The sequence below is a fragment of the Neofelis nebulosa genome, chromosome X (assembly GCF_028018385.1).
Source record: "Neofelis nebulosa isolate mNeoNeb1 chromosome X, mNeoNeb1.pri, whole genome shotgun sequence".
In the NCBI taxonomy this organism is placed as follows: Eukaryota; Metazoa; Chordata; class Mammalia; order Carnivora; family Felidae; genus Neofelis; species Neofelis nebulosa.
In genome coordinates, this window is record NC_080800.1 from 87202708 (window position 1) to 87216801 (window position 14094).

Genomic DNA, 14094 nt, shown 5'->3' on the forward strand with positions numbered 1-14094 from the left:
CCACATTAGACTCCAAGCTGACAATTCAGAGTCTGCTTGGGATTCTCTGTCTCCCTCTGTCTCTGCCCCTCCCCAACTTGCACTATCTCTGTCTCTCTCTAAATAAATAAACTTTAAAAAAAAAAAACAATACAAAATTTAGACTATGTATGGTGGGCACTTTGACCTCCAGAGATAAATGTTCACTGTCTTCTACCTTAGAGTTAATTTGGTGAAAAGATTGAAAAACACTACCCACTAGTTCTTTTTGTCTCCAAAAACATATCATGAATGTGAGATATTTGTGGACATACCTAGATTTTGATGGTTAGTAGCATATATAAATAGGGCTTAGCATGAATAGTAGCAATTTCACCTCCAACCCATACCCATTGTCAACCACTGCCTTAGAAAATTTTAATGGGCATGTCCTGAAATAAACTTTTTGAAAAAGCATTTCAGTCATCTAAAATTCTTTAACAGGACTTATTTTTAAAAGATGCCTATGTAGGTCTTAATGGAAACATTATTAATCACCCCCAATTTGTTGTAGAGTTTAATTTTCAAATATCTAATTTGCTTAAATCAATGCACCTAGAACTTTAATGTGCCTACAAATTACCTAGGGATCTTGTTAAAATGCACATTCTGATTCAGCAGGTCTAGGATGGGTTCTGAGATTCTAGTTTCTAGCAAGCTAGATGGTGATGCAGATGTTGCTGGTTCAGGGTCCGCATTTTGAGCAGCAAACGTTTAAATGGTTCTCCTCTCACAGTGCTCCACCTGTTTTGAATCTTTACTGCTTCTAAACCTGCTGCAGACTGTAAAGCATCAACTAAGCTTGTGAAATTCGTTTCAAATAAGAATCCAGAAGAATCTTTGCCAGCCTCAGCTCTTCAATGGCACAGGGTTTAGAATTGCTATTTGAGGTTTTCTTTTTTTTTTTTAATTTTTTTAATGTTTACTCATTTTTGAGAGACAGAGAGTGAATGGGGGAAGGGCAGAGAGAGAGGGAGACACAGAATCAGAAGCAGGCTCCAGGTTCTGAGCTGTCAGCACAGAGCCCGACAGGGCTCCAACTCAAGGACTGTGAGATCATTACCTGGGCTAAAGTTGGACGCTTCAGCCACTGAGCCACCCAGGGACCCTGCTATTTGTGGTTTTCTACTACCTTTTCACATAGATGTTTCAGGCTATGATTTAGAAGGCTGACTCAGCTGAAAAGATTGCTGGATAAATGAGGTATTATCTCTGCATGGTATAACATTATGTCCATAAATATGTGGCTTGGATAAATCAGAAAACAAGATTGGAAGCAGAAAGATGAGTTGGGATGCTATAACAGTGTAGCAGGAAAGTGATGTGAGGCCAATCTGAAGTAGTAATAGGGTGGAATGGACTTTTGAAAAAAAAGAGGTAGAGGGGAGGGTATGTGTGTGAGACAGTGAAGGTGGTGGGAGAAAGAAGTTGAAGATTATTCCAAGGTTCTTAGTTTGAACATCTTGGTAACAGTGGTGCTGTAAACTATGAGAACCTAGAATGATAAACAACTTTGTGCAGGGAAAATATTGGAGAATTTATTTTGGCTTTGGACATGTTGTATTTGATTTCCAAATACATATGGTTAATAGATTAACCATTTGCAAAAGGTAGTATAGTGTCATAATTTGTAGTGAGAAAAATCTACATTCAAATCTCAACTCTGCTACTTAGCTATGTGATCTTAGGTTATTTAACTTCTCTGAGACTCCTGTTCTTCATCTATAAAGTAAGGATGTAAAAATATACAAGTTTTTAAATAAGGATTAAATCAATATATAGAGAGGAACCATCCACTTCTTTTTTTTATTTTAATGTTTTTTATTATTTTTTTGAGAGAGAGAGAGAGAGAGCAAGCATGAGCAGGGGAGGGGCAGAGAGAGAGGGAGACACAGAATCCAAAGCAGGCTCCAGACTAAGCTGTCAGCACGGAGCCTGATGTGGGGCTCAACCCCACCAGCTGTGAAATCATGACCTGAGCTGAAGTCCGATGCTCAACCAACTGAGCCACCCAGGCACCCCAGGAACCATCCACTTCTGGACAGCCCTTGTCACTACTGCAACCATTAAGGATGTTGGAAAAGAATGTGGTTTGATGAGGAAGAAAATTCAAAAGAGAAGGAAAGGTAAAAAGAACAAATCACATTTTTCTACATTTGCTACATTCACTGAGCTTTTATGAGGAAGATAAGAAATCATCTTCAGTAGTGTACATCCAAATTGGGATGGCTTTCCCCAAAGATACATTGCAGTTTGGGCTCTGGGATGATTGTCTTGCCATCTTCTCCAGGAAGCTGCCTTCGTACTTACTTACTGCCTTTTAGTAGGGCTAATCCCAAATTGACCCTTTTCTCACCCCCAAGAAAAATCCCTGTTGTAGCACACACCTGCCTCCCTTGAGCTGGCCCACATCTGGGAAAGGTTAAACCAGAGACACTGCTCCAAGGCAGAGCTCTTTGGCTCCACGACTTGGCATCTGGGTGTGCCCCACCCCATTTTTGTTTTTAATTGAAATGGCCTTGAGGCTTTGTTTTCAAAACAGCATACCGAGAGCCCCGTGTTTTTTGTACATTTCCTCCCAACTCCTTTCTTTGTACAAACTTGTTTTTGCTTTTAGTGCACCCTTTAATTCTGATCAGCTCATTTATTGCAATAAATAAAAATGTCCCTCAAATAATTCCTCACTGCGATGCCATACAAATCACTGACCTCATTCACCTTAGTGTGTAAGGAGCTGCCAAGGTACAAAGAGGTGAAGGCTGCCCTGAAAGGGATTTTTTTTTCCTTAAAGAGTTTAATAAAGGGGGGAAATGTTTATAAATTGTTTAGATCCTGAAAAGGAAAGTTGGAGAAGACCTTTTTCTGTGGCTGATTACAACAGTTAAATAGATTGGGGTGGCAGTGGGGGAAGGGAGGGGCCCACGGCGTGAATAAAATCATGTGGCTTCTGGAGATTTTATATTCTTCCTGTATGGGTAGAAAGAGCTTAGTCTAAGGAAGATTTTAAATTAGACAAAGAATTCTATCAGATTCCATTTACTGTGTGACCTTGGATAAGTCACCTCACCCGTCTGCGCTTTTATTTTTGTGCAAAGTGAGGAATAATATCCACTTCGAAAGACTTCTGTGAGAATTACGTGAAATGATCTGTATATGAAATAGCTTTCAAAGAGCTCATTTAATATCAGTTGCTGCTATTGCTGCTTCCCAGAATGGGCCGTTCTTTACTCCAAAATTCCAGAAACTTTGTTTTCTATAGTTTAATACCCTCGGCTGTAAAATGATGATAAGAAGCAACATAATTATACCTGGGGCTCATTTATTTGAACAATAACAAAAAAAAAAACCGCTTTAAAGTTTAAGTAGGCAAAATACACTTAAGTGGTGGCGGGACGCGCTTTGAAAGCACCCGCACCCCGTCCTCACCCCAGTGGATTGTGGGAATCGTAGTCCCCCACTCCCATTGTTTGGGTACAGAAAAGCGAATAGGAAACTACAACTCCCAGGAGGCAAAGAAGCGGGACTATTTCCCAGTCGGGCGGTAGAGCTGTAGGAGGGAATTGGCAATCTTGCTGCCTACGTGGGAGAGAAGGGAGGGTTGGGGGAAGTGTGGAAAACGTGAACACAAGCCGTGGCTTGGCCTGAGGGAGATTTGGTGGGAGGAAAAGTAGAGGGAAATAGACAGGTGGAGGGTGAGGGGAGGAAGGTATCTGGGTCGCCGCTGCCGGGCGGCACAAAGTTCGCGATGTGGCTGAAGCCTGAGGAAGTGCTCCTGAAAAATGCACTGAAGCTGTGGCTGATGGAAAGGTCCAACGACTACTTCGTGCTTCAGCGGCGTCGGGGCTACGGCGAGGAAGGCGGAGGGGGTCTCACAGGTAAGCTGTGGCCACCCCCCACCCAACTCGGGGCCGTGTTCGCGGGTACTTAAAAGGCGGTGAGGAAAACAGTTATTCGTCGCCACCCGCCGCGCGATTCTCGGCCCCGGGCGAAGGGGCTCGGGTTCTTCTGCCACCACCTTTCCGTCGCCGCCCCTGAGTCCCGAAAATACCTCACTCGACTGGCCGCTGCGCTTCGGGTGGGAGGGGGAATGAAAGGAGGGGTCCTTTCCGAGGCGGTGGAATAATCTGAGGCAGAGGAGGGGTTCTTTCTGAGACAGAGTACCTGCCCCGTAGCTTCCCCCGCGGGAGAGCCTGACGACGAGTGTTAGACCTCGACAGGTAGCGTTCAGGCTGGTGATAGGGGCCAGTTCGGCAGTTGTGGACTTAACTTTTTTCACGAAACCCCCACTTGATAATCACCATCCTGGTGGGGGAGCAAGTAAGAGTCGGGGGTGGGGGGCAGGGAGGATGGTGAGGAGAAAGGGAGGAGCCCCAGTCACATCCTGAGGCTTCAAATGAGATATTCGGAAGTGGCGGGGGGTGGGGAGGTCGGACTTGCGGGGGAAGGCTCAGAATCGCGGACCCCTCCCAATTTAGCATCTCTTGCTCTGCCACCCAGTTTTCAGTCCCTGGGATCTTATTTCAGAGTAACCGTCGTCGTAATTCGTTTCCCTCTCGAGTGTGCGGCGGTGCCCCTTCTTTCAAAGCCACGATTGTAAGCCAACCTATGAAACCAGTGGAAGTTTTTAACTCTTGCCTCCGAATCCGTCCTGGCTTCAGTGATTTGATTTTTGCAAATCCAGAACTGGCCCTGGGTCACGTGTTTAAAGCCTCCAGACAATTTGGAGACTTCTCGTCTGGGGCAGGGGCATTCAAACTTTTGGACACGGCTGGTAGGGGGACGCAGAGCTCTTTTTCGTGACCATTTGCAGTTTGGTAGGGTGGCTTTGGAGTGGTGGACCAGACTTCCTTTAGGCAGCGTGATGTAGCGGGAAGAGGGGAGAGTAGGGAAATCTACATTTTAGCCCCATCCTCATCTCTTGTTGAATGGCTTTCGACAGATACTTTGATTTATTACACATAAACGCCTGCTGTGTGCCACATGGAATGCTAGTGTACGAAGACAGTTAAGATTCACTTTTCCACCTTTGAATTGCTCTTGATCTGGATACGGGGGAGAGGGTCGGGTTAGGGGGAAGTAACCAGTAACCCAGGCAAATTGGACTTATAACCAGTAACTAGTAAATCAGGCAAATTCTAATTAGAACCAAATAACTGAAAGGTTGTGTAAAGATTCACGGAGGAGATGGCATTGCTCTTCCTCTTCTAGGAAATGGTGTCTACCTCATAGAGTTGAGAGGATGAAATGAAAGGTAATTGGTGCCAAATCAGTGCATGTTGTTAAGGTGGTGACAGATATGTGCCTTTATTTCCTCTTTTTTTCCAAGCCATCCCCAAGCTGGAGAAAATTCTGAGGTTCTGCAGGAGTTTTTTTTTTTTTTTTTAATTTTGCAAGACCTGTTCATCTTATCTGGCTTCTAAAAAGTCCCTCTTGAAAATATGGCAACAAAAATTGCCTGATTAAACTCACATTTGGTCATTTTCTGAGTTTTAAAAATTACAAGTGTTATTTTGCAGAGGAGCCTTTCCATTTAATAGATGCATCTATTTTCCAAATTAAATTTGAGAATCAATGTTCATAATTACCCAGTGACATTATTTACCCTCTTTAGTCCATTAAGAACAACTCAGAGTACATTTAAAACATCTTACAGCCCTGTGTTACAGCATAATATTTTGGTTCCCCATAACTTTTCTTGACCAGAATTTTTATGGTGTTCTTGTCCACATTTACCAAGGAGGTATATTTCACTTTGTACAACTGTGTTCCTGAAAAATAATAGGTAAATCAGATTCTTGAGAATCAAACCACTGTAATGGAGTATGAAAGAGTTTACTTGTTGCAAATTTCCTGTAAATAATCATTCCTTTTTTTCTGTGTTTAGTTTTTCATTTCACATGTTTTCTTAAAACATAGACCTATTGCACCAGTTTCTCTATTCCACTCACTCCCATGTACTCTTCAAAAGCCCATATCTCTAGAATAAGAGATTTGTCTGCAGAAATAAACCAAGATTTATACCACACGTGTATGTTGAGAATAGCCATAGGCCCATATTGTGGTCAATGTGTATGTCTGCATGATTATTTTACCTGTGGTATTGTCAAGATGCTTGAAATTTCCACGAGTGCTGCCACTTTATTACATGTAAATTGAGCAAAATGGATCAGAAAGGAGCAGAGGTGTTTTTAAGGTTTGTTTGGTTCATTTTGGTCCAGAAGAAGCGTGTGCTGATTTTCATGACTGCTCAATTACTGTGTTTTTTTTTTTTTTTACTTAAAATTGTGAAGCCAAGAGCTCTGTTATGCTTTACACAAATCCACATTTGGATTACCTCTCACAGGAGTTTGGGTGCCAGCATAAACTTGCCTTTGTCTATTTTGCTTGCTGAAATCCAGTGTTATGTGCTATCCCTTTAAAAGATTCCTTTATACATTTTGTTTAATGAAGAAGAGATAATGACCATCTAGAAATGTTAATAGTTGTACTTTCTTTAAGATTTTATTTCTTTGCCATGTGATAATTGGCAATAACCACCAGCAATGTAATGACTTTAGCTGTGGACTTGGTAAAATTAGTTGACTCTATTATTTTTCCTAAAAATGGAATTGGGGCAACAGAGAACCCTAGGGTGGTTGTAACAGGAGATTAACTTGTAAATTAGAATTCCGAGGTCCTTTTCTAAATTTCTGAAACCCATTTAGTGGACATCTAGTAGATTACTTATCATTTGCCTATTTTATCTTAGTTGTCCTGGTTCACAGTAAGGTAGAATATCTTGTGGAAATTTTCATTATATGTAAAGGTTATTTTATAGATAAAGTAATTTTCTTTCATTTAGTGAAGTAATTCACCCTTCTGGACTTTTGCAGTGATCTTACATTATCCCTTGATCTTCCTGGCTGATAAGGGTAATGACTTTTCTATAGCATCTAAATTTAGCACCTGTCTTTATGTAATTGAAAATAATTTATGCATATTTGGCTCATTAAGCACAAATCAACAATTTGCTTGGTAGTTGGGGTGCTGCATGAGTGGAGTTATGGGGCTACATTCTAGTGTGTCAGACTTAGGAAGATCTGCCAATCAGAAAGCTTTAATTCAGATCATTTGTTGAGAGTATTTGATTTTTGAATATTCCATATCTGCATAGTGTAAGCAGGTTCTTGTGTGTTAGAATAATCATCTCCTTCAGTAGACCTTGTTTTGGGGTTGTAGAATGAGACTAAAGAGTAAACTTATTAAAATGGAGAAGTTTTAAGACATTCTGTTTCCCTATCTCTCTCCTCTTTCATCTTGGCACCATTACCTTGAAATTAAATCATATGTATGAACTAGAACATAATAATATTTTAAATGAGCTTTCCATTTCAAAATGTTTTACGATATTTATATAAACTTAAATCATGGTGGAAATGATTTGTCATAATTAAACACATACATAATAAGGTAGCTTTTTAAAGAACTTGTTAGTGACTGTCTCTCAAAAATACAAGGCTTTCTCTCCTTTTTCCCCACCCCCAACTCAAGTTGCCCAACTTTGAAAACATTCTCAATTAAGTTTTTCTTAGCAAAATATGCCTGCATTCCATGTTCACAAAGGAACTGATAAAATTTTTGGTCTCCCAAGTACCTTATTACTGGAACCAGAGTGTCTAAATGGTGACCATGACATTTCATTTCAGATAAATATCAAATCCCCACCCACACACATATTGTAAATTAATAAATATCATTTTGATTTAATAGAAAATCCCATAGAGCAACCCCTAGGGAAAACAACTGTGAGATCATAACCTGAGCCAAGATGAAGGGTCAGACACTTAACTGACTGAGCCACCCAGGCGCCCTTACAGTGTTATATTAGTTTTAATGTATAATATAGTGATTCAGCAGTTTTATACATCACCCAGTGATCATCACAATAAGTGTACTCTTAATCCCCTTTATCTGTTTCACTCATCCCCCACCAACCCCGGGCAATCACCCATTTGTTCTATGCATTTAAGAATTGTGGGGTTTTTTTGTTCATCTCTTTGTTAATTTGTTAATTTGTTTTATTTTTTAAATTCCACATATGAGTGGAATTATATGGTATTTGTCTTTCTCTGACTGGCTTATTCACTTAACACGAAACCCTCTAGATCCATCTATGTTGTTTTGAGTGAGAAAGGACAGTTTCATTGGAAGTCTTAAGATATGAAGGATGATCATTGTCACCACTTTTTCTTGGTAGTAGTGGAAGGATTATTGACTGCATACCTATAAGCCTCAGGGTTTTTTTGTTTCTTTGTTTGTTTGTTTTTTAAGATACCTGTTAATAACACTACTCTCTCTTTTTTCCTTTCCCTTGCTTGCTGCTGGGGTCTTCCTTTCCTGAAACATAGACAGGAAACTTCTGCTACTCCACTTCAACTTAGGGGCATGAATCTTCAATTCTCATGGGAAGAGGGTTTTTTTTTTTTTTGATTAAGGTATTGGAGATTTATTATATAAGTAGGAAACTAGTATTAATTGCTATCAAGCAGATTTCATTCTAATGAAAAAACAAGACTATAAAGTGATGACCCTGAACAACCTTCATTTTTCAAAACCTCCCACAAAGCTGACCTTTCTCATTCAAAGAGATCTTTAAAAGTAATTTTTTACTTGATTCTGCATGGGTCAGAATGTTCCAGGGAGGGAACAGAACACAGTGTAATTTGCCCTCCCCAGAGGTTACCCTATGGGATTTTCTTTTTCATAAGTCAGCTACAAACCAGCATCCACAAATACATCAGTATACCACTGAGTTCAGTGATTCCACTTGCATTATTAACCCGACTTTGTCTTCCCTGATTTTTTAATATTTTTTTCTGCCACTATTCAGCTCTAATTGTTTTATAAAGGCCTCGTTTCCTCATCTGTAAAATGGTAACAAAACTTATCTTCCCCACCTTATGTCATTGTTATGTGAGTCTCATGAGTTTTTGAAACTTGTGAGCAACGATATAAACATCTGATATTCATTTATCTATTAATGAAGTACCATTTTCTGTACTTGAAGGCCAAAGAAGGACCTATATTTATACCATTTTCCCTAATAATTACTTTTCCCATGTTGTATATAGAAATTAATTTGGAGTAGTAACATTGAATATGTCCAATTTGCAATCATACTACTACAAAAGTAAAACACTGATAGTTATTCAATAATATTGGTATGATAGTGATTATGCATTTATGATTTATAATCAGAATGGCGTACAAGTATTAGAATAAAATATCACAACAGCATTTCATTTTGATCTATGATTGCCCAAAACCTGGAAGTTCTTCAACAACACTTCTACAGATATAAGCATCACTTATTGTCTTACTGAGTGGTATTGAAGAATACATTTAGTACTCTTTTGTCATCTTAGTTGTATTTTTCAAAACATGATACTTCAAGTAGAAATGATTCAGCTGGTAAAAACATGTTTCTAGTGGACAGTTGTGGAAGGACTATGGATGTAAGGTAAGCCAAAAATTAATAATAAATGACACTATAATGTTTACCCTGTGGCAGTACAGCTATGGCATGGATTTTATATTACCTTTACGTTAGAAAATCTGCCCAGTTTTCTACCTTTTGCTGTTGCTGTATAAGCACAAAAGGTAAGAATAAATCCTGTATGTGATTGTACAGGATACATTCATTTAACAGATACTTACCAAGTGCTTTCTAAAAACCAAGCACTGTTTTAGGTGCTAGAGATAACAGCAAGTGAACAAAATAAAATCTTTATTCTCCTTGGGCTGACATTCTAGTTGGCAGAGGCAAATTCACAAATAAGACATTGCAGGTGGTGTTAAGCCATATGAAGAAAAATAAAGTAAGCTACAGTGATAGAGAGGGGAGGGGTTAGTGTTTTAGATAAATTTGGTCTGGGAAGGCTTCCTTAAGGTAACCTATGAGCAGGGACCAGAGGGACTAGAGCATATGAAGCCAAACAGATATTTGGAGACAGAGCAAATGTATATAATTCTTTCTAGGAGTTTTGCTGTGAAGGGAACCAGAAATGGGGTAGCAGTTAGCTACTGTCCTGGGTGGAAACAAATGGGGTGGTAGCTAGCTACTGTCCTGGGTGTTGGGTATACAATAGCGAATAAAACAAATAGTTCCTACCCTCACAGAGTTTATAACTTAGTAAGATAAACAGATAATAAACAAGTAAGCAAACAAATATATAATTACTGAGGTAGTCAGCAATAATATCAGCCTAGTTTTGGTGACTTATAGTCATGAATGAGGGGTATTTGAAACCCTCAAAACAGTTTTCCAAGGCCAGATCTGGTGTAAAGTATGCGTATGAGATGCCCTGTTAAATGATACAAAGACTTCCTAAAAGCAGCAATTAATAACCATAGGTGGTGTTCTGGTGGCATAATTCCAGTGTGGCATCTGAGGAACATTTTGTCAAAAACCAGTTTGTATTGTTTTTTTTAATTAAATCACCCATCTATGAGAACTAATAATATCTGGGATGTGGTTTGGTAGAGAGAAATAAGGAGGACATTTTCAGCAGGACAAATAATTTGATAGTGTAAAAGCAAAAGATGGTAGTCGTTGGGGACACAGCAAGTATTCCAGATTCATTTATCTGTGGTTGGAAATATGAGACTCAAGATATAATGCCCTTAGCAACTAGAAAAGGTTGTTGAAAAATAATGCCCTCATCTCTAGAATAGGAAAACTTGAGATAGAAAATTAAAGGTACTTGAGAATTAAGTCTTTGTTGTTTTTTTTATCTCCACTCTTCTTTCTACCCCAGTCTAAATGGTCTTTTTTCTTCCCTTACTCCATTATAAAGAAGTGAAGTTTTAAAACAAGGGATAATCACATTTGTTGATTTTTTATCATTGTATTAGTTGTCCTTTTGTTTTATACTAACCAAGATAATGGTCAGCTTCAAGTCTTCTAAATAATGTTTTTAAAGTGCTGTACTGTTTATGAGTTTATTCATTTACTGCCATGCTTACTTGTTACTTTGCATCTAGGAATTCAGGTGTTGTATTGTCTTTAATTTTGTGAGGGCTACTCTTTTTTTGTATATTGATAAGTCTTAAAGTGTAAGAAAGTACTGTAAATAAAGATGGTAACACTTCTCACATTTCCCTATGTTTTAATCTTGAGAAATGTAGTTCTGTTTGATTGATAATTCATGCATTCTTTTTCCCCACATGACATTATAGTCTGTCATTTGTGATATCAGTTACTTCCCTATACAAATTTCGAAATCCTTTAATGAACAAAGATTTTGGTTGAGAAAGGAAATGAGTGTTTACATATACCTAGTTTTCAAGTAAATGTCTTTAAAAGAATGCAGGGAGAGGGAAAATAGGACAGAGAAGAGTTACTTTTATTAATTTTCCAAAGCTCTTAGTATAAGGTTGGCAGCTTTCAAAATGCCAACTGTGGCTATTGGATTATTCTAAAATAAGCATTCACAGTCCCGTTTTAACGACTTAGATCTGGTAACAAAAGCAATAGAATCAAGAATACCCACAACCTCTACTGAAAACACTACTTTCTCCTATTTGAATGTATTTCCTACTAAGTGTGTTGGCAGTTTACTAATTAGTTTGGTCATTAACATTTAATGAAGTTGAGATTATAAAAAATTCAGTAAAGGAGTACTTGTTTGGCTTTGTAAACATGGCAATTTATGGCAAGATACAGAATCCACTATAAAGTTCTGGCAATCATTTCTATGGCCAAAATTTATAACCAGACATTTTACTTAGAATGGAAATAAATCTTGCTTGTAATTAAGAAGTTTATTTAAATGACTTTTCTGCCACTAAAGCAATGTTGCCTTACACAGTGCCCTCAATCTAGTTTACAAGCAGAAAGAGACACTTGTCAAACTGAAGTGTACTAAATTAGTACATTGGTGATGAGTACTGTCTCCAAGCTGTGGCTGTTTTAATAGTGTCTCCAACATTCAGCCCTTGGGGGGGGGGTCCTACCTATTTGTCATTATCATTGACCTAATACAAAAGAGAAATGTATACCAAATTTGCAAGTGTCTAAAAATTGAAAGGGACAATTAATACCATAGGTCAGTTATCTCAACATTGGCTGTGTGTTATATTTAACCAAGAACCTTTTAAAATAAACTAAATGAGGGGCGCCTGGGTGGCTCAGTCGGTGGAGCATCCGACTTCGGCCCAGGTCATGATATCACAGCTCGTGGGTTAGAGCCCCGCGTCAGGCTCTGTGCTGACAGCTCAGAGCCTGGAGCCTGCTTCGGATTCTGTGCCTCCCTCTCTCTCTGCCCCTAACTCACTCGCATTCTGTCTCTGTCTCTCTCAAAAATAAATAAACATTAAAAACAAAAATTTAAAAAAAACTAAATGACTCCAGGAAGGGATAAATGACAGAAGATTGACGAAATGTTCATAATTATTGAAATTAAGTGATAGGCACATAGAAATGTCAATATATTATTTTCTCTATTTTTGTACATTTGACAATTTTTATGATCTAAAGTTAAGGGGAAAAATAGAGTACTCAGGCCATATCTCAGATAAATTGAATTAGAATCTCTTGGCTTTAGTAGTTTCAAAACTTGAGCTTGAGTAGTTTCAAATACTCCTCCAAATGAATCCAGTTCGAAGTTTTTGTTGAGAATCATGGTCATAGAAAATAAAAATCAAGATTCGGAAGGATCTGGACAAGTTAGAATGCTCAGTTGATATTAGTGGGATAAAATTTAACATGGATAAATGTAAACTGCATTTAGGTTATTTTTTTAAAAATCACCTGTACAGGACAGAGACTATCTAGGTTGGTGCTTATATTTGTAAAAAAGATCAAAGTAGATTAGTTGGTCACAAGCTTAATGTAATAAGATGTAGTGGCTTAAAAAGCTAATATGATCTTAGACTGCATTAATAGAACCATGGAGCCCACAGTATAAGAAACCTGAATTTGTTCAGACCATATCTGGCATTCAGGTTTGAATGGCACATTTTATAAGAAACTTTGAGAAATAGGTATGTTAAGAGAATGGTAGAAGAAAAAATAAGAGGCCCAGACAATCTCATAAAACAAACAATGGAAAGAACTAGGAATATTTTAAGCTAGGAGAAGAATAAGCAAGGGGAGACAAGATAGTTATGATATCTGAAGACCCATCGTGTTGAATAAAGTATATGTTTTGCATTGCCCCAAATGCTACAGGGATATAGCATTTATTTATCCTGAGAAGGACCTTCCTTTTTCCTTTTTAAAAGTGTGTAAGAAGTAGCCTTATTTTTTTTTATCTGAAAGGTTATTCATTGTAAAAGTTTCCAAAAATACATACAGGTATAAAGTAAAATAATGATCACCCATCATCCTGCTGCCCAGAGATAACTACTGTAAACTAGGATGACCTAGCTTATTTGTGGGGCCCAGTGCAAAATGAAAATTCAGAGCTCTTTGTTCAAAAATGAAGAATTTCAAGACAGTGACAGCACAGCATTTAACTAAGCAGGGGCCCTTTTGAGCATGGGGCCCTATGGACAGGTCACAAGCCCATAAAGCTAGTCCTGACTGTAACATTTGGGTATATAAATCCTTTCATATTTTAGAAAGGACTTTGCAGTTAATTTTTTTTTTTGATATTTATTTTTTGAGAGAGACAGAGTGTGAGTGGGGGAGGGGCAGAGAGAGGAGACACAGAATCCGAAGCAGGCTCCAGGCTCTGAGCTGTCAGCACAGAGCCTGATGCAGGGCTCAAACTCACAGACCATGAGATCATGACCTGAGCCAAAGTCAGATGCCTAACCAACTGAGCCACCCAGGCGCCCCAAGCCAAACATTTTTTTTTTAAACCAGTTTGCTCTTTCTCCCTTTTTTTTTTTTTTTAGCATGGTATTTTTTTATTTGTTTATTTTGAGAGAGAGAGAGAGAGAGAGAAAGAGAGGAGGGGAGGGGCAGAGGGAGAGAGAATCCCAAGCAGACTCTATGCTGTCAACACAGAGCCTGCTCTGGGACTCAGTCTGGGACTGAGATCATGGCCTGAGCCGAAATCGAGATTTGGACGCTCAACCAACTGAGCCACC

The 14094-nt window shown here is 38.7% G+C and overlaps 1 protein-coding gene across 2 annotated transcripts in view; it reads left to right on the plus strand.

The window, feature by feature from the left end:
• The first annotated feature begins 3593 nt into the window (after window positions 1-3593).
• TBC1D8B (TBC1 domain family member 8B) overlaps window positions 3594-14094 on the plus strand; it is a 56627-nt gene continuing 46126 nt past the window's right edge. For both annotated transcript variants that reach the window (XM_058712643.1, XM_058712644.1), the window contains exon 1: window positions 3594-3893. In XM_058712643.1, coding sequence (XP_058568626.1) covers window positions 3764-3893 — 130 coding nt within the window. In that variant the 5' untranslated portion in view covers window positions 3594-3763. The remainder of the gene's footprint in view (window positions 3894-14094) is intronic.